This window comes from Anabas testudineus, chromosome 12 (assembly GCF_900324465.2).
Source record: "Anabas testudineus chromosome 12, fAnaTes1.2, whole genome shotgun sequence".
Taxonomy (NCBI): domain Eukaryota; kingdom Metazoa; phylum Chordata; class Actinopteri; order Anabantiformes; family Anabantidae; genus Anabas; species Anabas testudineus.
The window spans coordinates 12,845,464-12,869,537 of record NC_046621.1 but is presented as its reverse complement, the minus strand read 5'-3'; the positions used below and the strand labels follow the sequence as shown (position 1 = coordinate 12,869,537).

At 41.5% G+C, this 24,074-nt stretch overlaps 2 protein-coding genes across 3 annotated transcripts; both read left to right on the top strand.

Annotated features, from left to right (window-relative positions):
* The first annotated feature begins 1,664 nt into the window (after nt 1-1,664).
* On the top strand, nt 1,665-18,814 carry LOC113158656 (filamin-A-interacting protein 1-like). Its single transcript, XM_026354721.1, has 6 exons — nt 1,665-1,817; nt 9,153-9,447; nt 9,933-10,106; nt 10,219-10,397; nt 14,669-17,477; nt 18,263-18,814. The coding sequence occupies exons 2-6, from the start codon at nt 9,160-9,162 to the stop codon at nt 18,470-18,472; spliced, it is 3,660 nt and encodes a 1,219-aa protein (XP_026210506.1). The 5' UTR covers nt 1,665-1,817; nt 9,153-9,159; the 3' UTR covers nt 18,473-18,814.
* Nucleotides 18,815-19,072: 258 nt separating this feature from the next.
* LOC113158657 (cell cycle control protein 50A-like) lies at nt 19,073-22,619 on the top strand. Of its 2 annotated transcripts, XM_026354723.1 has the most exons (8): nt 19,076-19,139; nt 19,239-19,541; nt 19,849-19,965; nt 20,458-20,565; nt 20,663-20,750; nt 20,895-21,038; nt 21,127-21,336; nt 21,492-22,619. In XM_026354723.1, the coding sequence occupies exons 2-8, from the start codon at nt 19,293-19,295 to the stop codon at nt 21,683-21,685; spliced, it is 1,110 nt and encodes a 369-aa protein (XP_026210508.1). In that variant the 5' UTR covers nt 19,076-19,139; nt 19,239-19,292; the 3' UTR covers nt 21,686-22,619. The 2 variants fall into 2 exon arrangements, with proteins under 2 accessions (XP_026210507.1, XP_026210508.1); XM_026354722.1 differs by having other exon boundaries at nt 19,073-19,541.
* Nucleotides 22,620-24,074: the final 1,455 nt, after the last annotated feature.

The window sequence follows — 24,074 nt, the reverse complement described above, 5'->3', positions numbered from 1 at the left end:
CAGCAAAACAGTTAGAAACAGAGTAAAACAGAGGTAAAGAAGTCAGTGATTGTTAGGAGCTATAAACAAGATGAACATTAACTCAGGAAAGATAACAGGGTCACGTTGAAAGCAAAGACATTTGACCTGCAGGCTGTGGTTTCCCTACCTGTTCATTCAAGTGGCCAAGTAATTCAACAGTCTGTGCACCGACCAAACAAATCACACTGTAGCAATTGTGTCAACGTGCTAAGAGCTCACAGGGCAACAGCAGTTCATAGGTAATACAGGGAAATGATATAAGCAAAGCATCCATTCAAGTGTTAATGAGGTGTATGTAGAAAGGAGAAACACACATTTATAATAAGTTTGGCTTTACCTCCTAAAACAGTTAAAGCTGTGTCACACAAGAAAGAGGAAAAATACAAAATACATGTGTGGTGAATCAGGAACAACACTCGGGAATGGCTTCATAAACTAATTTAGCAGGTCATTAAACATTAACGTGGAGGTAACACTAAACACACACACACAAAAACCTTTCACTTTCTTTGTGTCATCTCTGTAGCCGGGCTGAGTTTTACCTACGTTGCTGCAAAAAGCTGACACAGATTGAGTTTGCACTCACAAAACCACTATTTAATTCAGTGGCTCAGTGGTAAATGAAGTTATTTCACCTCAAAAGGTCAGGTAAGATTAACTGCGTTTCAGGAAGCACTAGAGAACCTAGTATAAGATTTGAGCATGTATTGAAATATGTGGGTAAATTTACTGTTTGATGACCTTGAAAAGTGGGTAAAAAAAAAAAAGTTTAGATGAGTTTACTTTCATCTTCCATCCTGCACATGGTCTAAGTGAGCGGTACCGTGTTACCAAAGTTAACTATTCCCGCTGATGCAGAAAAAAATGACTGTATCTCAGGCCTGATTTAGATTGTTTTCTTCAAGCAGGGCCAAAAGTACAGTCAAGCTGCCAAAGTCTCAGAGAGTTTGGCAATGCTCAATTCTCCAAAGTCAGCAGTTGGTGGTTCCTTGGACCATTGTTGGAGCTTGGGTGGCTGCTGTCACTGGACTTTCCCAGCATTGCACGGTTCAGCTGTCACCGAGGGTCAGCACCAAGAGTCAGCTCTCTAACTGGCCAGCCAAAACATGGAGCGTTCAGCTAGCCTCAGCTGCTAACAGTGCCTTTCTGCGCTGGCAAGGGTGGAAGAGTTAAATATAGATGCATGCTTTTAGCCACTGTGACTCCAGCCAAAAAGAATAGAGAGGGACAATGGGGGATGTAAGTGAGTGAAAAAGATCTGGCCCTGCGACAGGGGACATCACACGGCCCCTTTCAGCTGCAGAGAGGGAGCAGAATTGTGCCTGACTGCCTCCTTCACGCCGGTTCTAACTTTTATTCTCACGCACCCTTCAACTGACTTCTTGAAGGGAAAGGAGGGCAAGAAAATGATAGGTGTGTTCTGGAGTAGTGTGCAGAGCAGAACAGGATAGGCTGTGGGAGTGAAAGAGGGAGGGAGGGTGAGAGAGACGGGCTGGGGGGGGGGGGGGAGTTACTGCGCTGTAATTGCTCTCTACCATACCCTTCCTGACCTGGAGAACTGAGAGAAGTGTGTGTGTGTGTGTGTGTCAGAGAGAGAGAAGGAACGTGCGAGATAGGAGAGAGAGAGAGGGTGAGCAGAGCTTGAGATGGCTCTTGGCACTACTCAGTAGCAGTCACCACAAGTGGACCACACAAGCCAGAGGATATTAGTGGATACTTGACTCCTTTTGAGCCATTTTCTAGGATTACTCGGTGTGGCTACTAATTGCTCAAACCTGGGGGCAACACAACAGCAGGTAAGTCAGCTTCTCTTGAGTTTCTTACAATGAAAGAAGTCCCGAGTTCCTCGCCCTCGTGTAGGAACCAGCTGGGTCCCAGGTATTTCTGGCAAAGCTGGATCAGCTGTTCTGCTTTCAGACTGAAATAAAGATTCATGTGCAGGTGCTGCTGCTGAACTGGCATCAATTATATGTAGCCAGTAAGGAGCACCGGCTGAGAGAAAGCCATCCTCTAGGTTTCATTTGAGCTGTCTTAGAGACGTGAGTGACGCTACTCAGTGCAATTAATTCAGCCTACTTTTTTAATCCATTCAAATAATATGGATTTCTACATGTTGCATTAAGTACTCAGCCATGAGAGGACAAAAGCCTACTCTGGGTGCTCTTAGTGGAAATACAGACCTGGCATTGTGATAAAGCACATCTTATATTGTTGCATGAATAAGACTATTTAGTGTCAAGGCGTTTGCGCGTGGGAAGAGAAGCGCCCACAAGTTCACCAGAAAACAGCAAAGATGATGGATTGAGATGTTAAGAACGTGGGCGACAGAGAAATACCCCGGTGCATTTGTCAGTTTTTTAATTACATGCTGTCATATGATGCGCACACATGCAACCTTTCGCCTTCTCCCACAGCACCACGGAGCTCTCACTATCACAAGTGTACACACACAAAACCCGAATACACAATGACGCACACCACTTCCCAACACTGACAAGCTTAGGAGGCCGAGCTGCAGCAGGATGACATCTTTCATCCGGCATATTTATGGATTGTAATGACGCCAAAGCGAATTCCATTGTATCCGCATGAAGTCATCGGCCTTTCAGAGGTGAGACACGGCTCCGGCTAGCCGCTCTCCATTTGTTGAGGCTCTGTGCAACCTCATCCTTCCTCTTCCCCTGTCTCCCACCTTCTCCAGCTGCTGCGGTCCCTGTGCACTCAGTGCTATCACCATTAAAAGAAGACAAAAAGAAATGCAGAACTATGACACATTGACAGTCCCGTTCATGTTCCAGCTGTGTGCGTGCACTTTATCTCGCTCGGCACGCGCTCTGGAAGTTCTGTGGAGCTCCATCAGCCAAAGAGCCCATTGAAAAGGACACATCTGAGAATGCTACAACTGCGCTGTTATCAATCTCGTCTTGTAAATGAGACAGTCGCAGTGGAAATCAATGATGCGGTCAGTGTTTAAGCTGAAACCAAGCTGGTTTAGCTTGGGTGTTTGCCAAAGCAGCATTGATTTGAGATGCACTAAATGTGTCACTGGCTTACCTCATCACATTACTACAGCTCTATGTCACTTGATTTCTTACTCATGAGGAACGTGACATAGTTTATGTGTGAGGTGCACCATTATAAGCTTTCTCTTTGTTGCAACTTCTTCCTAAACAGGTAGCACACTATAACATAATTCAGGTCCTATCATTCCAATTAACACAGAGAAACTGTTTTGGACAAATATATTAAGAATTAAAGTTATTTGAATTGGAGAATTCTACACATTGCATTACTAAGTAATTCTTTATACCCTGTGACCCTGTGTGTGTCTGTTGTCTGTGTGCACATGTACAGTAGTCTCTTCACGTGAGCCCTTCAATGTGCATGCACAGAAACACAATATAGCGGGAGGTGGAGCTCATCACTGCCAGTAGTCGGTGTCTTCCCCATACGTCTGGTGGGCCTCAACATCAGCTGTCACCAACACATGCTCCGCTCCAGTCATATACAGGCCTCTGGTCCTGAATTCCAAAAATGCAGTTTAGACACATTTGGATGTTTTGCAGAGCAGTGGCACTTATAACTCATGGACCCATGGTTTAAAAATAAGCCCACAAACTCCATAGCAACCCAAGATCTTCTCAGGACCATTTGATATGTAGTGTGCAAGAAGGTAAAGTATGCCTGCTATAAAAAGTGGGTTGTTACAGTAACTGGTTCTCGACATGTATTATGTATTATTAATATTAGATCCAATGGCGCCTTTCATGACGTTTACATACAGTAGAGCTATTCTATCTGAACTTCTATCTAAATATTTTCCATGTATAGAGTATATCTGGCCAGCTGTCGGTAATCATGTGGTGTATCCCACCAGATACTGTACTGATACTACTTTCTCAGCAGAAAAATATTTTGTGGTTTGATGTAAGGCACATTTGTAATTCCACAGACAGAGACCCACCCTCTCTGTTCATGTTTTTCAAGGGATACTGACTCAATCTTGACTCTTGCGCGTGATGATGTCAGGCACTGAAAGACCTCATTTGTCGCGTGATGTCACAGAGTTGGACAAGAAAGCCATTTTTACTGAAAACGCGTTGAGATAAGGATGAATGGTCTCTGTGGTTGACTCTCTCTTAATGCTGGAGACCAACTATCACACTGTAATTTCATTTCAACTGTCTGAGACGAAGTTCTTTGAGCCATTTTATTCTTTGCTTGACTTTGTCTTACTTTCACAATTGTGCTTCATTGTTTTTATGATAACTTGTTTTTGTCCTCCGTGACATTAAAAGGGTAAACAACAGACAAAGGAGCACAGCCGTAATGCCAACACGAAACAATACAAACTCTCACCTAGAAAACTTTAAATGGGTTGTGGTGCTGAAGATTTGGAATAGTGTGGTTAACCAAGAATTACATTATCATTCCAAGCTCTGCAACCTAGTGGTGAAAAGTAATTAAGAACCCACTACTTTACTCAAATACTGTACTTAAATGCATTTTCTAAGTATCTGTACATTACTTAGGTATTTTTATCCATTTTTTGATACTTTTTCATTTAATTTCACTAAATTTCAGAAACAAACACTGTGCTTCTTTCCCCCATTACATTTAACGGATACCTTAATTTACTAGTAATAATAATATTAAATGCTGTACAATATATCCCCAGTGGGACATCCACAAGCTACTCAGCAGAATGTAAAGTAATTGAAATGACATTCAGTAGATTTAAAATATATGATAACCAAACCTTCAGATTTTATGTTTTCTTTTTTGCATCCTAATCAAACCATAGACTGTACAGAAATTTTAGATCTATAAAACTAACAGAACGAGCTAATGGAGGCTAATGGAGGCTAAAGCCTGCAAACTGCAGCATTAGTATCGCTCCAGAGTTGTGATATTGTTCATGTCGGCTCATTAAATATAACGAGACAGTTAATGTTTGTAAGTAGTTACACATGTGCTAATGCAAATCAGTCATCTCTCCTGTGAAAAAGACCTGTGATTCATTTTCAAAATAAATGATTTGCTTCAAAATGGGGAAGAAACTTTCATCCCCACTAATGCTGTTAAACAATATATCTTTTGAACGTGTTCAGTAACTACTATATTATAATAGTTTGTGTACGACTTCAGGCAAATGACCCACATTGCAGCATATCAGAGTCTGCTTCATCCATATGTTGCCTTGCTGTTTCTATTCCTAGAACAGCCAGAACTTGATCTTCATCTTGGAAAGATGATCTCTACTCAAGCCACTGGTCTACAGGGATAAGTCACGTTTAATGATGATATAAATGATAAAAAAATTTAAATGCTACATTAGGGCAAATGCTTTCCTTCTAAGGGTACAATCTAATAGGCTTAATTCTTAGAAATAATAGATTTGTTAATGTTTCCCTTTGTGTATAATGAACTAGTTGGTGATAATAATGGAGATGAAGTTGAACCACACACTCCAGCAGCTGCTTCTGTCCATATTCAGAGTAGATAGTAGGACGTTTAAGATCTGTTTAAGGATTTGACTGAATGCAACCTGTGTAACCACTTTGCATATGCACGACAATGCATGGCTCAAATCGTAGCATATTTCACCGTGTTATTGCTGTTATGGATTTACACAGGGATTACATGAGTTCATCAAATCAATACTCAACAAGTAGAAGCCAGCACAAATATCACAAATGGTTCATATTTTAGAGGTAACAGATTGTGTTGAGTTGTTTGTGCAACAAACAGTTTATACCGTAAGTCATTAATGTGAGCAATCATATCTAGAAAACAGTTCTATTAGTTTGCTCATCAGTGAAACTGTAACTGCTGAACCTCCAGCTCGGGTTAATGTGCCATCAGGAGAATACTACTAGATGAAATCCTCCACCTATGCTGACATTTTGCTCCAGTATGGTATGCCGATGCTAGAGTTAGTGTTGCCATGAGGTATTAATAGTAACTAAGCTGTAAATGCTTGAGTTTTATCCATGAACAGTTCACTTTAGGCAAAAAAGTGAAGTTCCTGAAAAGCTTCTCTCAGAGTATTTATTTTCCTAGAACATGGCTGCTACGTGCTCTCTGACCCCAGAGATCACCGCCCATCTGTGTAGGTTGGAGTTCACTGTCCACCGTCCTGGGACAGACTGCACCTTTGCTCCCTTGTATGAGAAATCCAGCGCTCACTTAACTTTCAATATCACGTGGATTGTGTTGTTGCCTCCACAGCTTCAGCTCTGATTGAACTTTCTGTATTTTGGCAGCACTGTGTGTTTTTCTTGTCAGGATGGAAGACCTTCTCAAGCGTACCATTTTATCTGTGTCCTCTTGCCAAATGCCTGCATGCAATGAGTGTTTCTCACTCCGCGTTTGTGACGTGAACACATTAAAACTCACTCAGGAGACCTTGAGTGAGTAAATGACATCATGTACATGAGGTGACACTATGTATGCATGCATCAGAGCAGGTCAGGTCAGACCGATAGTATAACTAACTACAAGCAGTACTAGCAGCAACTACTACCAACTACTGGCAGCAGCACTAGTAGTACCAACAATGCTAACAGCAGTAGTAGCACATGTTTTGGTGGGAACTATAAATACTCACACATATGACAGCTGGACTTCAGATTGATTTGGGGTCCTGCTTTAAATTTAGGCTCAGTCCTTGACAGGGGTCTCACTGTGAATTACGCCTTCCTTTTATATTAGAAAGCACTGACAAAGGAGATGCCAAGCAATCAGTAGGATTGTGTCCGTCGCCTTGATGCTGTGTATGTGCACGGGCATTGTGGCGGGTTGGTGCCGACGTCAGAGTAAATGCTCACTGTCTGCAACCTTATTTTCCATAAGACAACTGGGAATGTGGCGTACCAGACTGGTATGCAGAGCATGTGGCTCAGGAATCCCCATTCGGTGCTCTGGAGATTTCACTACAATCAAGACTGCAGTGACCGGTCAAGGTGATCAAACAGTGACGCCATCGTATTGACACTTGTCAATCAGTAGGCATTGATGGCAAAGACTCTTTGATGACTCAGCCTGGTCAAACTAAATCTAGTCATCAGACGAGTCTGTGAGCTTTTGTGTGATTATGTCCATGTTCTCCAGGAAATATTTTGTAGGAATTGTTGTCAACGTGTGTAATGTGGAAAACTTGTATGAGTCAAGCTGCTCTAATCAACAGTGGAATGAAGAAGTTAAGAAGGACAAGCTGTTCGATACCAGAGAAAGACATGAACTTATGTCTTTTACGAGGAAAAATGAATTTGTCAGTGTACCAACTGTAATTCTACACGTAGTGAATGAGTTATCTGATAAATAAAATCAATAACTGCTGTTTTATACGACCTTTGTATACACACACAGCTCTGAAATGACTATAAACACTCCCACACTCTCCTGTTTGCTCTTGTGAACAGAAGTGACACCACAAAATGAAATGAGCTGTTACAGTAGCTTCTCATGGCATCAGCCCAGAAATTAAAAATAAATGGTCCAACTGTGTGTGAACCATTTTGTCGTTGGTACTTAAGAACTCTGCTGGAGTAGTTTACAGTACTGCACATGTTTCGGTGTTTCATCACCTTCGTACTCCAGCGGTGCCCATTTTCATGCCCTCCACCTTTGGGCATCATTCAAACCCGTTGGCGCTGCTTGAATGGCGGCATGACCGGTCTGAGCACTTGCTCCTGTACTACAACGCCTCAGTCAATGGTAGTGCGCCCACAGCTGAAACTAATAGTTTTGAGCAGGACAGAAGGCACTGCAATTAATCTCCATTTACGAACCAGATCTCTGCGGAGCCTGTACGCACTCACTGAACTCCCAGAAGTAAGATGAGGAATGTTCTTAATGTGTTGGTTTGTCAGATTTCTTTTTTTTCCCCCCTGTTTGAACTGAGAGATGCATTTTGTGTTATCTTGCACCCCTCTTCTATGCCTGGATCTTTTTCCTGGAAACAGGTAGGACTCAAAGAGACTGGTTTCAAGCATCATTAGAATTCACTGCCGTCTTAACTTCACTGACCGCATTACGGAAGAAGATAAACATTTTGCTTCATGTGAACTGAAACCTTTATTAGACTTGCTTGGAAGCCTCAGACATAAGCATAATTCCTCTACTGTAACTCAATTCACCGTTATTATGTTGTTTAAATATGGTTAGACTAATTCAAAAAGTTAGTGATGTTCATCCCAGATCTGCCAGAGTGTCTCTAGGAGATTATCAGACATACTTGTTGTGGTTTCTTAGTTACAGGCAATCCTAAGAGAGAATTCATCACATTTTACTCATGATTTCTCAACGCATGATTCAGAATTCCAGGTCGTATGACATCACCATGGAGCTGCGAAGGGGATTTTGGGGGCCAGGGGGATGTTTTTCTGTTTGTAATTAAAAAAATGCTGTTGATGTGATGTCTAAAACTGATTTGAAAGAGTGCACTTGCTCTGTCTTAAAGAGACAACACCACCGCAAAGACAGGCAAACGCAGGTGCATCTGAAGGACCTACAGGGCATCATAACTATTGAGCACTTGATCAGTTAATTTAAAAATAAATAAATAGCTGTAAGCACTTATGTTCATTATTTTGCATTGACACAAATGTAAATTAGAAACATAATTTTGCAATGGCCAGTAATTTCCCTGTCTTAACAACCAGGACACTACTGGTGTACACTACAATACAACAAGACCTGTGTCGTTAGACATGATTAATATGGTAAAATTAAACTTGTCAACAGATTTATTTTCAGTGCGTGCATAAAATGTTTGATTCAATCTCTTAATGTCAGTGGAGAAACTTAGAGCACCTAGGAGTGCCAGAGATCATCAATGCTCAGCATGGGATACACAAACCCTGGGTCAGGAATACACAAACACACATAGACACACACACACAAAGTACTGGATATTTATTTCAGGTTGGAAATGTTAAGGAGAATATTTTCTAGTTGTATTCACTGTGTACAGTATATATGTGGGAATAAGCAGGTCACTGGATGAAAGTGGGTCAGTAAGACAGCACATGGGAAGTTGTGATATTAAGACAGGCAGTCAAAGCCAAAGTCATAAAAAAAAGACAAATGTGATACTATCTTCTCTATTTTCTTCTGTTGCTGGCCAGGTGGGAGATGAGGTCCAAAAGCAGTGGGGTGGAGAACCCGGCCAATGGGGTTCTTGGGGTTTCACAGGGCGACCATGAGATGAGCCAAGAACAAGAAGTCGGCCTACCCATGAAGAGCCTGAAGGCTAAAGTTCAGGAGAAGGAGGGTGATGGCAAAGGGGAGGCTGAGGTGATCTCTGACAAAGAGAAGCTGCTACTGGATTCCACAGAGGCTGGAAAAAAAAGACCGGGTATCGAGGACCTGTCTAAAGAGGATCTGCTGAAGCTGCTGGGGATCATGGAAGGAGAGGTTCAGGTGGGTTTTGCCCACTGTAGTTGCCATATTGTTATCTTTGGACCTTATTTAATAAGGTAGGACAAGTTTGATGATGAGGAAAAGAAAAGAAACCTGTGAAAGTCATTGTGGATGAATACAAAAATGGCTTGAACTACAACTGGCTCTGCATGCTTTGGATTTTGCTTTTATTGCAGCTTTTTGCACAATAGCTCCATCTTGTGGTTGAAAATGGCAACGTGCCAGCACAGAGAAAAGGAGCAAAAAGGTAAACCTTAGGTCCCAGAACGCTGAAGCAGACAGACTGAGCAAACTACTGGTGCTTCAACACCTGTGGCATTTGTTTTAGGTCATGTCATGTGCAGGGACATTTCAGAAAAATGTGCACAGCTTGATGTGAAGAACACTGCAATCACTGTCTCTTCAAACAAATGCCCTTTTGCAGTGTTCACACACTCTCAAATGCTAAATCATCTGTATGTTTTTTTATACATCTGTTTTCTCAGGCCAGAGACGATGTTATCTGCATGTTAAAGTCCAAACAGACTCCCCCAGAGGCCCTCGAATCACGCTATGGCACTGCGGTTCCTGCCTCAGCCCTGCAGGCCCTGAAGAGGGATGGTTCCATCACCGGTACTGAGCAATGCAACCAAAGTGTCTATCAAAAGCCTATAGTTGAGGTCAGTAGATAACTCTCAGCGGGTCACAACAGTGTGCCACTTGTATGATAATGAAGAATACATTTTCTATTAACGTGTTGCGGGCGTGATTGTGCATCTTTGACTTTGTCAGCTGGAGCATCTGCAGGAGAAACACAGGGAGACGTACCGGAGGATGCTGGGTCAGTTGCTGCTCGCCGAAAAATGTCATCACCGCACTGTCCGCGAGCTGGACACAGAAAAGCGCAAACACGCAGACTACATGAACAAGAGCGATGACTTCACAAATCTGTTGGAGCAGGAGCGGGAAAGGTGAGGAGGAGAGAAGGTGGAAAGTCCTAATCCTATAAGAGTCACATTAGAACCACCCCATCCTTTTAATGATCTGATGATTTATGTATTTTTGTGATATAGCTTTGCTATACTGACACACATTTTCATCATTATTGTACTTTAATAGAGTATAAATGAGTTGACATTGATTATACATACTGTGAAAGTGGTAGTGTTAATTAGCTTGCAGGACAGACTGGGAAATCAACCAGGGAGGTTGTGGAGAAGGTGTGGAGAAGGAATGCACTGACGTCGGAGAATGTGTCAAAGATGGTCTCACCCACTGTGTGAAGCATGAGACAGACGAGCTGCTAACTAAAGTGATAACCTCGCATTCCTTTGTTTGACAGGGACAGGTACAGAGCTTGGGAAGAAAGGAGGGAGGCAGAGTGGAGATTGCAGGTGAGGAAGGGGTCAGGGTCTTTGCTGTGGAATCGAAGGAGGTCAGGGACAAAGAGGGATGGGGATGAGGCCAGTGGGTGGAGGATGGGAGCAAATGCAAGCGAAGTTTTAATGATCTCGTGTTATCATTTGTGAAGGATTCCCTGAGTGTGAGACCTGGCTTGTTGTTGGTCATCGGTAGATGGGACATGAAGGGTTAAGTGGAGCAACAACATAATCATACGTACTGTATGTATAGGGCCTCACAAGCTTGCTTGAGTAGACACGCACTGAATGCATACTAGTAGGAGGCCCTGGTAATTAAAGCGCTCACACATGAAAGAGTTTAGTTAGCTGATGCTCGATGGCCTTGATGTATTTTGTTGTTATTCCCTTCACTGTCCATTCCCACACTACAGCCCTGACAGACAGTATGCATTAATTACACGAACATGTGGTCTCCTATGCGTATTTGCTTTTGTGGATTGTCAGACATGATAATGTGTGCGGAGCGAGAGAGCACAAGAGACAGAACATCTGTGATGTATTGTCGATTTACAGTACAGCCAGTCATCTGTAGCACAGACAAGACATCACTTATAGGCTGCATTTCACTGACTGTCAAAACTTCAAACATTTCATTTGCAGTACTGACCCAGCGGAGGCACACATCACCTTTATTCCCTGCTTTTTACTGCAGGACACAGGGAAAATAAAAAAACATGGACGCTAAATCATCATGACAGCTGAAATACTGTGGAAGTGGATTAGAAAATCAGACTTTAGTTTAGCGTTATAGCTACTCCTCTGGTTTCATAAGACAGAGGAAGGGGGCGGTCATGATTTAATTTCAGGAAAGAATTGTTCCTAAATGTAAATTGTCAATTAAAAGAACTTAATATCTATAGTAAAGTTTTGTGTTTTATGATTCAAACCATTTAGGTTTAGCAGTTCAAGTGGTGGGCTGAACTGACGTTTCTATTTTTTTGAAGCTTGTGATACAAATCCCGTGGCTTGTGAACAACCACTTTATTTAAACTTGATCCTTACTTTGCATGTAAGAAAGAAGCAACCTACTTTTTATGCCAGGTGGTTTCCAGTAGGTTCTTTGGATCATGCACAGATCGACCTCTGTCACCTCACATAGAGCACGGAGTGGGTGATCAACCGCTAGGTCTCGATCCGGAAGCACCTGCACAGCCCAGATTCTTATTTCTGTTTCCCTAAAAGGACACAATACTGGCAACAAGTACCATCAGAAGGACACAAAAACAGGAAACAGCAGGAGAAGTATCTACGAAAAGATGAATGCACTGAAAGCAATAAACAGAGTTCACCCATATTAACAGAAACATGACTTTCTTTTCTGTGTCTACACAGAAACATTCATGTATCTGCCATGTCTGGAACAGCTCTGTTTTCACATTCACTCTCTCAGGTGACATGGAAGCATGTCATCATTTCATCCTTATCAACGTGATCTCCTCCAGCCACCTGGTTGAAGAGAGAAAGGTCAGAGGGCTTGTGCCAAACATCTGCCGTTAAAAATAGTTAACAGTTATACATCAAGAAGTTAAAATATTTAAGTGCAATGGTGGTGTAGGTAATGATTAAGGGAAGGAAGCGCTCCCATTCCTGAAGGGAGTTTTAAAGAGTGCAAAGTCACACACAAAATAGAAAATGCTGCTTTGCTTTCCAGTTAAAACTGTACATTCTTCAACCATCTGTCACTTTTAACACAACTCTGAACAGAGCACTGGACTCTATCACCGACTCTCTTGAGTAACACTTAATGCTTTTTCTCTGCCTCGAAATTTCATTACTGTACAATACGGTGTTTTGTTTCAAGTCTATTTCAGTCCTGACACGAGGGGGCTCTGAGAAAATACCCAGGTAAACATGGGATGAAATGTTTAACCTTGTGGATTCATGCACAGTTAGAAATTACACCGAAACTCTCATTCAAAAACACACTATGACGAAACATATGCACTCGATATACATAATAACACAGTAGTAAGATGTTTCTTAGAGTCTAGATCTAAATTTACACCAATCAGAATGACTGTTTACCCTGTGATTAAGCTCCTAGCCAAGCATTTGTATTTGGCACTTACAACTAGCTATACTGTACACAGACATTTTGTCCGTTGCTATTTCTCCCTCAGTAACAGAGCACAGCCTTTCTAGGCTGAACTATATTTCTCACTTGATTTGACATCAGTGTCAAGTACCACTGACATCATGACTATGACCTTTGCATGAAAGTAATTTTAGAGTGCCAATTTCTAGGGTGGCAATGACATCTGGCTGTGCACTTCGAGATTTGGATGTCTCCTTTGCACAGTAACTACACACACTCATCCCACTTGGCAGTGTTAGTTGTTTATTACCATTTACACAGTGAGAATCAGGACTTAATGGTTCAAATTAAAATCATTTGCAGATATTTTCAGTAGGTTTCCTCTAATGGTCTGCACACACAAACCTATTGTATAGTTATATTCTCCCAGATCTTCTTCACCACAAGGGAGACATTCAACTCATCCCTATCTGGTTTCCTCATTACATTTACAGTATACTTTGCAGGGAACCTCATTTTAGTCCAGTTTCCCCTCACAGCAAATCTTCTGCAAAAAATATTAACATTATTTATTGTAACTTCCTAATTTCTAATTTCTATTATTTATCTATCTATCTATCTATCTATCTATCTATCTATCTATCTATCTATCTATCTATCTATCTATCTATCTATCTATCTATCTATCTATAAAACATACAAAATGTTGTATGTCATGGAAGCATAAAAATTGGGGGGACTTTTGCAAAAACACTCCTCCTGTGGTGAGGGTCCCACCCCCTTCACAGTGTACAAAGCAGAGCAGCACGCACACTCTCATACACAAATTACTGCCTTATATGGATGATGTGACATCACACATGAGAAGTCTAGTGTTGTCACACTGTATTTATTCACCTTTCACTGCCCTGATAACATGAACGTGATGATGGAGGAGCTGTGGAAAAGGAGGATCTGGCTGCTTCTTATAGATTCTTGGAGGATTTTGTATATGTGTGCCTGTTTGTAGAGCATCTGTAGCTGGTAAGTTGGGGATTGATTTACAGTTGTGACTTCATTGAAATAGCAGATATGTTCGGAAACAGGTTTATTTTGAACATTTGGAAGTTAATCTGTACAGTATGAACATGCTCTTTTGTGCTGGTGCCTATTGATTTGCTTTCTTTTGCAATGCAAAAATGTTCAGGTTGGGTAATGGATTAGTATGTGCCTGGGAGTGTATAAGAAGAAGATGCAGCTTTGCATTCAGTCTGATTTGCATGCATTTTGTTGGAGCCGGAGATGAGAATGTGCATGAGCAGCATAGAAAGAAGTGGAGAGAAAAGAAGACCACTTGGTGAGGGGGTGTTAAACTTTCACAAGCAGTTAGTGTTGTTAGTTTTTATTCAGGTTTTGGGATGATGCAATGTATGTCTTTGCTACTGCAGTTGTCCCCATTGATCTTATTTCTTGTTCTGCATAGCATTGTACTTTCAATGATTGTTTTTCAAAGATTCTCTTTTTGTATTAGACTTTCAGCAGCCAAGTATAAATGTATCAGTGAATTTCTGCAAGTGAATATGTTTAATGAAAAACTTTAGAGATTTAAGCAAGAACACTCAACCTAGGATAAGGTTTAACACTTATTGTCATTGAAACATTAACAGAGTTAAATATAAATTATGGGATACAAACAGTTATATATTACTATGACACAACTGTAAACACAGATACAGTTACTGACTTCAGAAATCACTGTAACATTACACTGATGCCATGCCTTTGTTTTTCCCCTGACATGTTTTAGACTGAAGAGGCTGCTTGAGAACGAGAAAGCTTACCAGGTAAAAAAAGAGAAAGAACACTCCAAACGTCTGGCCAAGGTGCGAGAGGAGCTGATCAAGTTGAAGTCCTTTGCCCTGATGTTGGTGAATGAGCGCGAGGAGCACATAGAGCAAATGGACCAACAAAGCCAGCGGATCCAGGAGCTGAGCCAGCAGTTGCAGCAGCAGGACCAGGCACTCGGTGAAGCTAGGGAGCATGCTCAGGAGGATGGCCACAGGGTACTAAGCCTGGAGGCTGAACTTAAAGAGAAATCTGCCAAGGTAACCCAACAACATGAGGAGATGAGCGCCAAGCTAGCCACTCTAGAGATCCACAACCGACAACTGAATGCTAAACTGCTGGGGCTTACGCATAAAGTGGAAGAGTTAGAGGACAACAACAGGATCTTGAGAAAATCTGATGAGGAACTGCAGCAACTCAGGGAGAAAATCAGCAAAGGGGAGTGTGGCAACTCCAACTTGATCGCTGAATTGGAGAACTTGCGGAAGCGGGTACTGGAAATGGAAGGAAAGGATGAAGAAATAACCAAGACTGAAAATCAGTGTAAGGAGTTAAGAAAGAGATTACAAGAAGAGGATAGTAAGAGTAAAGACCTCAGGCTAGAGGTGGAGAAGCTTCAGAAAAGAATGAACGAGTTAGAAAAAGTTGAGGGTGAGTTCAGCATCAGCAAATCTGAGGGTGAACAGTTACGCACTGCTTTAGATAGAGAGAAGAACCTGACCAAAGAGCTCTCAGATGAAGTTGTAGATCTCAGGATCCGCATGAAGGAGCTTGAGTCTTCCGAACTCAAGTTGGAAAAGTCTGAGTTGAGCCTTAAGGATGACTTGGGCAAGCTTAAATCATTGACTGTTGCTTTGATGGAAGAGCGAAAGACCCTGATGGAAAGATTAAAGTCATATGAAAATAACAAGGAGGATTTGTGTGAGATGGTCAAAGCTGAGCAGGGTAAAGTTATGGAAGTGACTGAGAAACTGATAGAAGAAAGCAAAAAACTCCTGAAGTTGAAATCTGAAATGGAAACCAAAGTAGAAACTCTAACCACAGAAAAGACAGACCTAAACACCAAGCTAGCTTATGAAATTGGTAAATCCAGTGAACTTAATTCTAAGGTTAGTCAGATGAAAAAGAGGTTAGATGGGTATGAGCAAGCAGAAAAGCTATCAGTGAAGAACTCAGTGAAATGTGACCTGGGAAGAATGCCTGATCCCATTAGAAGAGAAGACAACAAAGTTAAAGAACTGACATATGAAATTGAGCGCCTGAAAAATCGTCTCAAACAGCTTGAGGTGGTGGAGGGAGATCTGATTAAGACAGAGGATCAGTATGGCATGTTGGAGAAAAGGTTCATGACTGAACAAGACAAAGCCAACATTCTTTCCCAGCAGGTGGAGGAAATGAGGAGTCAGATAGCACGGAACAAAGCAATTGAGAAAGGAGAAGAGGAAAGCCAGGAAGAAGATCTCCGACAACGTTGCAAGAGAGAGGAGGCCAGAACTAGGGAACTGCAAGCTGATGTATTAGCCCTCAAGGAGAAGATCCATGAACTAATGCACAAAGAAGATCAGCTTTCTCAGCTGCAAGTGGACTACTCGGTCTTACAGCAGAGGTTCTTGGAAGAGGAGGAGAAAGCCAAGAACATGGGCACGGAAGTCTTCCATCTCACCCAAGAGCTGGAGGTAGCAAAGCGTCATAGTCGAGCTCTAAGGCCCAGCTTAAATGGGAGGAGAATGGTGGATGTCGCTGTGGCATCTACAGGAGTGCAGACAGAGGCATTTTCTGCTCGGCTGGCAGAAGAGGATACCCCAGCTGTGTTCATCAGGAAGTCAGTTCAAGAAGAAAATCACATCATGAACAACCTCAGACAGAAGTGCCTTAAAAAGCCAACAGAAAAGAGTGGTGCCGTTGAGCGTTGTCCTTCATCTAGTAGTGATCTAGGTTTGAAAAAATCCTGGATTCCTTGGATGAGAAAGAAGGAACACATTCATCAAGAGACCAACTTGGAAAAGCCTCTTCACATAAATGGAGATCATTTGCCTTCTGAACTGTCCGTGTCCCCAAAGCAAGGGCAGCCTTTACACATCAGAGTAACCCCTGGACATCACCAAAACATGGCCACTGTTGACATAAGCAGCCCTACTACTGAAGATGCTTTCTCAAGCTCAGCCCCCCTCAGCCCCAACCCAACTCAACCTAAATCCAGAATCACAATCATTCCCACGTGCTCCGCTCCAGCTTCCAGGAGAAAGCCCACCACTGGACCTCATGGCCCTGAAAGAGCCAAGTCTCCAGTAACCATAACAACAATATCCAGAGCCAAGTCCCCAGAAAGCACCCGAACTCCCTCCTCTGCCGCAGGAAGGCCTTTGTCCCCTGTCTCCATTATGACAGTCAGCACTGCTGTAGTGCCTGAAGTGTCTGCTTCTCCAGAGCCACAGGAGATGACTATGGGCCGAGCTGTTTTCAAGGTTACTCCTGAGAAGCAGATGGTCCCTATGCCTGTACGTAAGGGCCTTAACAACACAAGCATCATCACAACCACCGACGACAACAAGATCCATATTCATCTAGGCAACAGCATCACCCCTAAGATGGTAGTCAGGCCAGTGGCTGCTGTAACAGAAAGCAAGGAAATGACCTTATCAACTGGGACAGTTCTGCGTTCCCCCCGTCAAATCACCACCACAGCTACCAGGAGCACACAAAACAAAGTGATGAGCAGCATCACCATATCTCCTGTCACATCCACCACTTTAAGAGCGACACAAAGCATGGTAGGTTTTGTTTAAAGGTTCTGCTCCATCTCAGTGGAATTTAATTTGCAAAACATGGGTATGTAAAACCACAATATCCTGTCCTCATGTTGTGTTCCTGCTGGTAGAATGATGTTGGTGGACGCTGACAACTTAGCCAAGCTCATCTAAGCCCAGCATATTTAGTGCACTGACACGAGAAAGGAATATGGTATCTCATCTATCTAAAATTATACAGTGGTTTCTCACAGTACATTACGTATGTGTCATAAGTTTAAATACGTTCAGTGAGACACTCTCCTCCCACAACGAAACTAGTGAAGATGCAACACTGTGTTAGCATTTTGGTGGACCTTATAATATCCTCTTTGTGGATTAGATGGGTAGCGTGACAGAAATGGCCCTATGGTTAGGCGTCAGAATAGCAGAACTAATGAGGTGGCAGTTTGCCATCCTTTCACAGCCATGCTGTAATTTATAGTTCCTGCAGTGTTTACATTCACTAACAGCCAAGGCTCAGTACCTTGTGGCTGACACAAAACAAGTTTGCACCAGTAACAGCACACTGTAGCCTCGCTTCATGACATGAACTGATAAATATTTAAATTATTAGTATGAGTAATTCACACTATTCTTATAGTTCATGTCGTCATTTAGACTGTTTAGATATGATTACTTGTTTTCTGTAAGAGGCTTTGGGCCTTTTTCATCATTTAGTCTCATTATTCTTGTTCTCCTCAAGCTCTTCCTTGTTGCTATTGTCCTGCTTGATAAACTGTACTCTCTCTACCTCTATTGTCAAACAGACCGGGCATGATGCCCAGCCACCGCGCACAGGACTGACCCGCATCCCAATGTCCAAGAGCCTTAAGACGGGGAAAACTGTGCTGGGGTCCCTGGGGATCTCGACTGGAGTGAAGCTGGAGTCCCGGACTGAGACTCAGTCAATGAGGATAGAAGTTAAGAAATCCACTGTGAATAGCAATAATTTACAAAATGGAGGGAAGCAGACATAAAAATACCAACAAAATACTTAACATATCTAAATATGGTGCTTCTGAGAAATAATGACCCAGAATAGGCAAAAAAAGAAGATCTGTACAAGCCAGCATTTTTGTAATTAAACTTACATTCTTTTTATGTATGTCGAGCTTTTGTATTTGTCTGTCTCTTATCTATTTTTGTGATTGAGATGGAATCATATCCTGTGTATTTACAGTGTGTATTTTAAAGGGCATTTTGAGTTAAATATTTTATCTGACTGTGCTGCATTTATCCTGCTTTATGTGGTGGTCTCACATAGGCCCTCCTGTAAAACTTTGTTTATATATTTTATATGGACACATTATAGTCTAAAAGGATGGTTTTGATGTACATTATGTTTATTATATGTGAAGGATTTGTACTGAAGTATTTGAAAATAAATGTAATTTCAAACTTTTGTACAATGTGCACTTTTACAAGTCAACCTTTAGAGGTAAAATAACATTTTCCATTGCACCACTCAGAAAAACAGAGTCGTTTCTCTCCGTTTATCGTCAGCTGTGAATTTATAAAAGGGGGCGTCTCCATTTCTGCGATGACGTAACTGCTCCTTTAACATCCTATTAGCTCAACAACTTCCGGGTTCTTCCTCGGGGACGACATCAACAAGAAAGATATATGTTGGGGTAGCTGTGATAAGTAGGTATTTGAATGAGTGGTGCCAGATTTCACTCCGTAGACTCTTTTATGCTTTGCGCTGACGTTTTATGTGTTGTTTACCGCGGTGGGATTAACCAGGATCCGTCGGTTGTCAACTAAAGTGGATTATTTTGCTCGAAGCGGAGGGCAGCCATGATGGCGTCAAGCTACAACGCTAAGGAAGAGGACGGGCACCACTCGGGTGCTTCGAGTCACGGCGGTGCAGGGGCTGTGAAAAGTAAAAAGCCGGACAATACAGCATTCAAACAGCAGAGACTACCAGCCTGGCAGCCCATCCTAACGGCGGGCACCGTGTTGCCTGCCTTTTTCGTTATCGGGCTCATTTTCATCCCCATCGGTATCGGCCTGTATGTCACATCAAACAACATCAAAGAGTACGAGGTACAGTAACACTAATGGCTGCTTGTCAACTCGCTAACTAACCCCAGCTAACTTTAAAGATGCCGCAGAGCAGGCTGCTCTTGTCCTGGTTCATGTCTCAACCGAGGCAACTAACTAGCAGGGGCCACAGAGAACTTCCTGCTGCTGTCGAGGGCCAGCTGTGAAGTTATGAAGTCGCTAGCAGCTAACTAACTAGCTAACACAGAAGCTGACAAAAACATCAGTAAAGTGGTGAAAGATTATGTTGTAAATGCTGATTGATATCAGCATGATTTAGGAAAATGACTAATTTGTGCCTACTTTTCAGATTGATTACACTGGTGCAGATGTCAACACGCCGTGTTACAACTGTGCCCAGAACTTCAGCTGGAACAGCACATCGTGTCTCTGCTCCGTGAACTTCACACTTGAGCAGCCATTTGAGGTGAGCTGACAACCTTACAGAAAGTGGGCATCATGAATAATGCATGGCCTTCAGCTCAAATATTGATTGTGTTGCTTGTGCAATAGAAGGCAAGAAGTGCCCTCTATGCACTGGTTGTCCATTAGGATCTATTTTGACTCTAAAGAAAGGAACACTCAAGGCCTTTTATCATTATTGATTGTTCTAGTTTTAAAATATGGAGACCCGTAACTTTCAGAGTGCTTCAATCGATTACTTCTAAAAAGCTCTCAGACAGTTTCATCTTTATCTCAACTTTCTCCGGATACAAACAAACCAACAGCACATATCCTTTTTGGGATTTAAGTTCAGGTGCTGGTAATGTCCGTCTGGTTGAAAACAACATTTGTGAACATATTAGAAATCCATATATAATACACGCAAACGTATCATTTGATTTTCTGTGAAATAACTTATGCAAAGTCATGTATCTTAACTTACTGATATTAATCAAAATTTCTTCTTCCTTTGCAGAGCACTGTCTTTATGTACTACGGCTTGTCCAACTTCTATCAGAACCACAGACGCTATGTGAAGTCCAGGGATGATAGCCAGTTAAATGGAAATACCTTTGCTTTGACGGTATCGTCTTCAAAATGTTTTAATTTCTGTTATAAAATGCTGAGATTTTAATTAATGTTTTATGCATCAGTTTAACGCTGGCTATTTTTTTTTATAGAACCCCAGCAAGGAATGTGAACCATATCGCACAAATGAAGGCTTGCCCATAGCTCCATGTGGAGCCATTGCTAACAGCCTTTTCAATGGTAGGTTATTATTCTGTTGCTCAGTACAAAGCAAAAGTGGACACTAGTTTGCTGAGGTTCTTTTTATGAGCAGCAATTAATCATTGATTGCAACAAATTTTGTTTTGTGGGAAAATATTGTAATGTAGTGTCTCTCTGTTCCAGACACTCTGACGCTATATTACATTGATTCCAATGGCACCAGAAATCCAATTCCTCTGGTAAAGAAGGGCATTGCCTGGTGGACAGACAAGCATGTGAAGTTCAGGAATCCTGGTTCAAACAGCAACCTTACTGTGGCTTTCCAAGGTAATTTAGGCAAAATGTGCAAAGTATCATTTTGGTTCTTGAACACTAGATGCATTGACTAGTATGGTTTTGACTTTTTCTCTCTCAGGCACAACTAAGCCTGTGAACTGGAAGAATCCAGTGTATGAGTTAGACCCATCAGATCCTGAGAACAACGGTTTCATTAATGAGGACTTCATTGTGTGGATGCGCACGGCTGCCTTACCCACCTTTCGCAAGCTTTATCGCATCATCCAGAAGAACCCTAGCCAGACTGCAACTCTTCCCAGTGGCAAATATGTCTTGGACATCACTTACAGTATCCTTTAAGTTAAGCTCTACTGCACAATCGGTGTGAGCATCTCAGTAATCCTGTAAAATCTACTGTGGTTATATTAAAGGCAATTTTAAGATCATTTAAATATTGTACTTTTCTCTCAGCCCGAGTTATTGTTCTTAACAATGTGTAATCAGATTACCCTGTGCTCAGCTTTGCTGGTCGGAAGAGGATGATTCTGAGCACCATCTCCTGGATGGGTGGGAAGAACCCATTCCTGGGCATCGCCTACATCACCGTGGGCTCCATCTGCTTCTTCCTGGGTGTGGTCCTGCTCATCATCCACCATAAATATGACACCCGCAACAACAGCGCAGACATTCCAAACTAAACGGTCCTTGTTGTGTTGTGTTGCGTTGTCCGGTCTCTGCATGCATGGGTCCGTTCGGGACTGCTTGTTGGTTTTAGTGCGAATGCACTGGTCTCTGTAAACATCTGTTGTGTGTTTGTGTAAAGGCAGCAGTGTCTTAAGTGTCTCATCAACAGCTGTGCTTATGTGTATATGTAAAGCAAATGAAGGACATTAGGGTCTGTCTGTGTACATATAGCTTCATGCTGGCTGCTGAGAATGTCTTTTTCCTGCCTCTACAAATGTTTTATTTCCTATTTATCTATACATTGTCACAGTACTGGCGTTTTGTTTTAGCAGTGCTATGTGAATGGCTTAATTATTGAAGGATGTATGTATTTTAGGTTTCTGTCTATATTATGTACTGTTATATGTCCTGCTGAAGAATGTATCATTAGATTTTATCAACATACCTCTGTGGTTTTTGAGATGACCTTGAATATAGGCGAATTATTGCTTATTTGGTGGTAATTATGGAAAGCATTGATGTTTAACAACAGACAACTGAAGACAAATACTACCAAAACTATAATAGCTGGGACTGGTTCTATATACACACCCAGCCAGTAAATATGGCAACTTTTAATTTTTAAATTATTGCAAATACTTGTACAATCTGATGCATATTGATAGAAATGTTATCATACATCATTATATTCTGAATTCTTAGTTCAAAAGGGCACAAAAATAGTTTGTCTCACCATTTCTGTCAATTTATCCGGTGTTTGTCAAAGTTGACCAAAATAATGTGCACTTTAAAACTGACACATTTGCCAGGTTTTATTTCCCTCGACACACTTGATCTTCTGTGGTAATGTTGCTGATCTGTTAATAAGCATTACATCGTTTGGAGTCTGAATTTTATGGGGTTTTTTTATATAAGGTTTCTAGGTGCAATTAAACAACTTGGTCAGTGCCTTGGTCTCATCTGTAATTGCCACAGTCAGAGGTGACAACATGTCGTTGCTGCAGCTTCCTTAGGTTTGAAAAAGATATTATTTCATTTTTACTGAATAATACGCTCATATTAACAAAGTTACACGACTGTGACAGACAGGACGAAGAGCTACAGGTAAGGTCGGCTGTCATTGTGCTTTTTTTACCTTTTAAATTAACAGTTTTACCAAAAAGTGCTCATGGAAACAGCTCATAAAAGACTCAAAACATTGCACACATTTGTTATTGCACTGTTTATTGGTGAGTTATTGTGTAATCGATTAGTATTTTACTAATTCACTAAGTTACTTATTGAATTAACGCTAACGGCCCCTATGATGGCTAACGTTAGCTTGTTGAGCCTTTCAGAGATACGTTAGCTAACCGTGCTAGCAGTTAAAAACAAACCACAACATGAAATTAAGCTGTTTCAAATGAAATTAAAATACCTATTGAATTATCATATTAGGATGTTTTTGTTGCGTCTTATAACGTTAGCACAGCGTCCGTGTTATATGAGCTGAGCATTACTTTTGAGTAAAGTCAGGCAGAAGTTAACCCAACATTAGTAGCTAAAGCTACTAGCCAAAGCTAAATACTGGACACTGTGTCCAGATCTGTGTTAAATACAACATGTCAGAGTCGTGCTCATCCACATCTCACAGCATTTTTATACATCTAATGAAGAAAGACAGAAAAGCACCAGATGTCAGAGAAAAGGCCGGCGACGTGAGTCAGGTAAGAAAAGACATGAACGAGTATAAGTGGGTTTGTTATCTAACACTGTGTATATTTACTCATGTGCTGACTCCGTCTAAAACCAGATGATCCAAGATTCATCACTGTGTATGTTTTACTTAACATAAAATCAAATGTGACAGCAGTGACTTCTGTGGTTTGACTATTAATCCCCACCTACAAACGCAGGGCAGATGTTTGGCCAGCAGGTGTCACCATTTGAAAACAAAGACAAGTGTTAGCTTTTCAGTGCTAACCTTAGTGCCACACTGTGACACATGGTCTATTTTGTATTATGACATGTTATCCTACTGTTTAAGTGTTAATCATCACAATTATTCGCAGTTTTTCATGCTTAAACTATAACTGTTTAAAATAGCAAATGCTTGTTAAACTAGATCTGTGATCAGTCTTAGGATGAGCTGTATTTCCCCACACTGGCTTTTGAAATGACATATAGAAATACTTTACGTATATGCAGTTAATCCTAAAAAATACCTGCTGATTGGTAAAAAAAATGTTGAAATGAAATAGTTTTCACCAGTGTGAAGTGAAATTATAACTCCTACCTAACTTATTGCATCAGTCTGTATAAATAGTATGAATTAGTCAGGTATGTTGTACCTCTGAAGTAACCATGCATTAATATTTTATCATCTGCTGTTTTTAAAGACAAACATTGTATTATTTAATACTA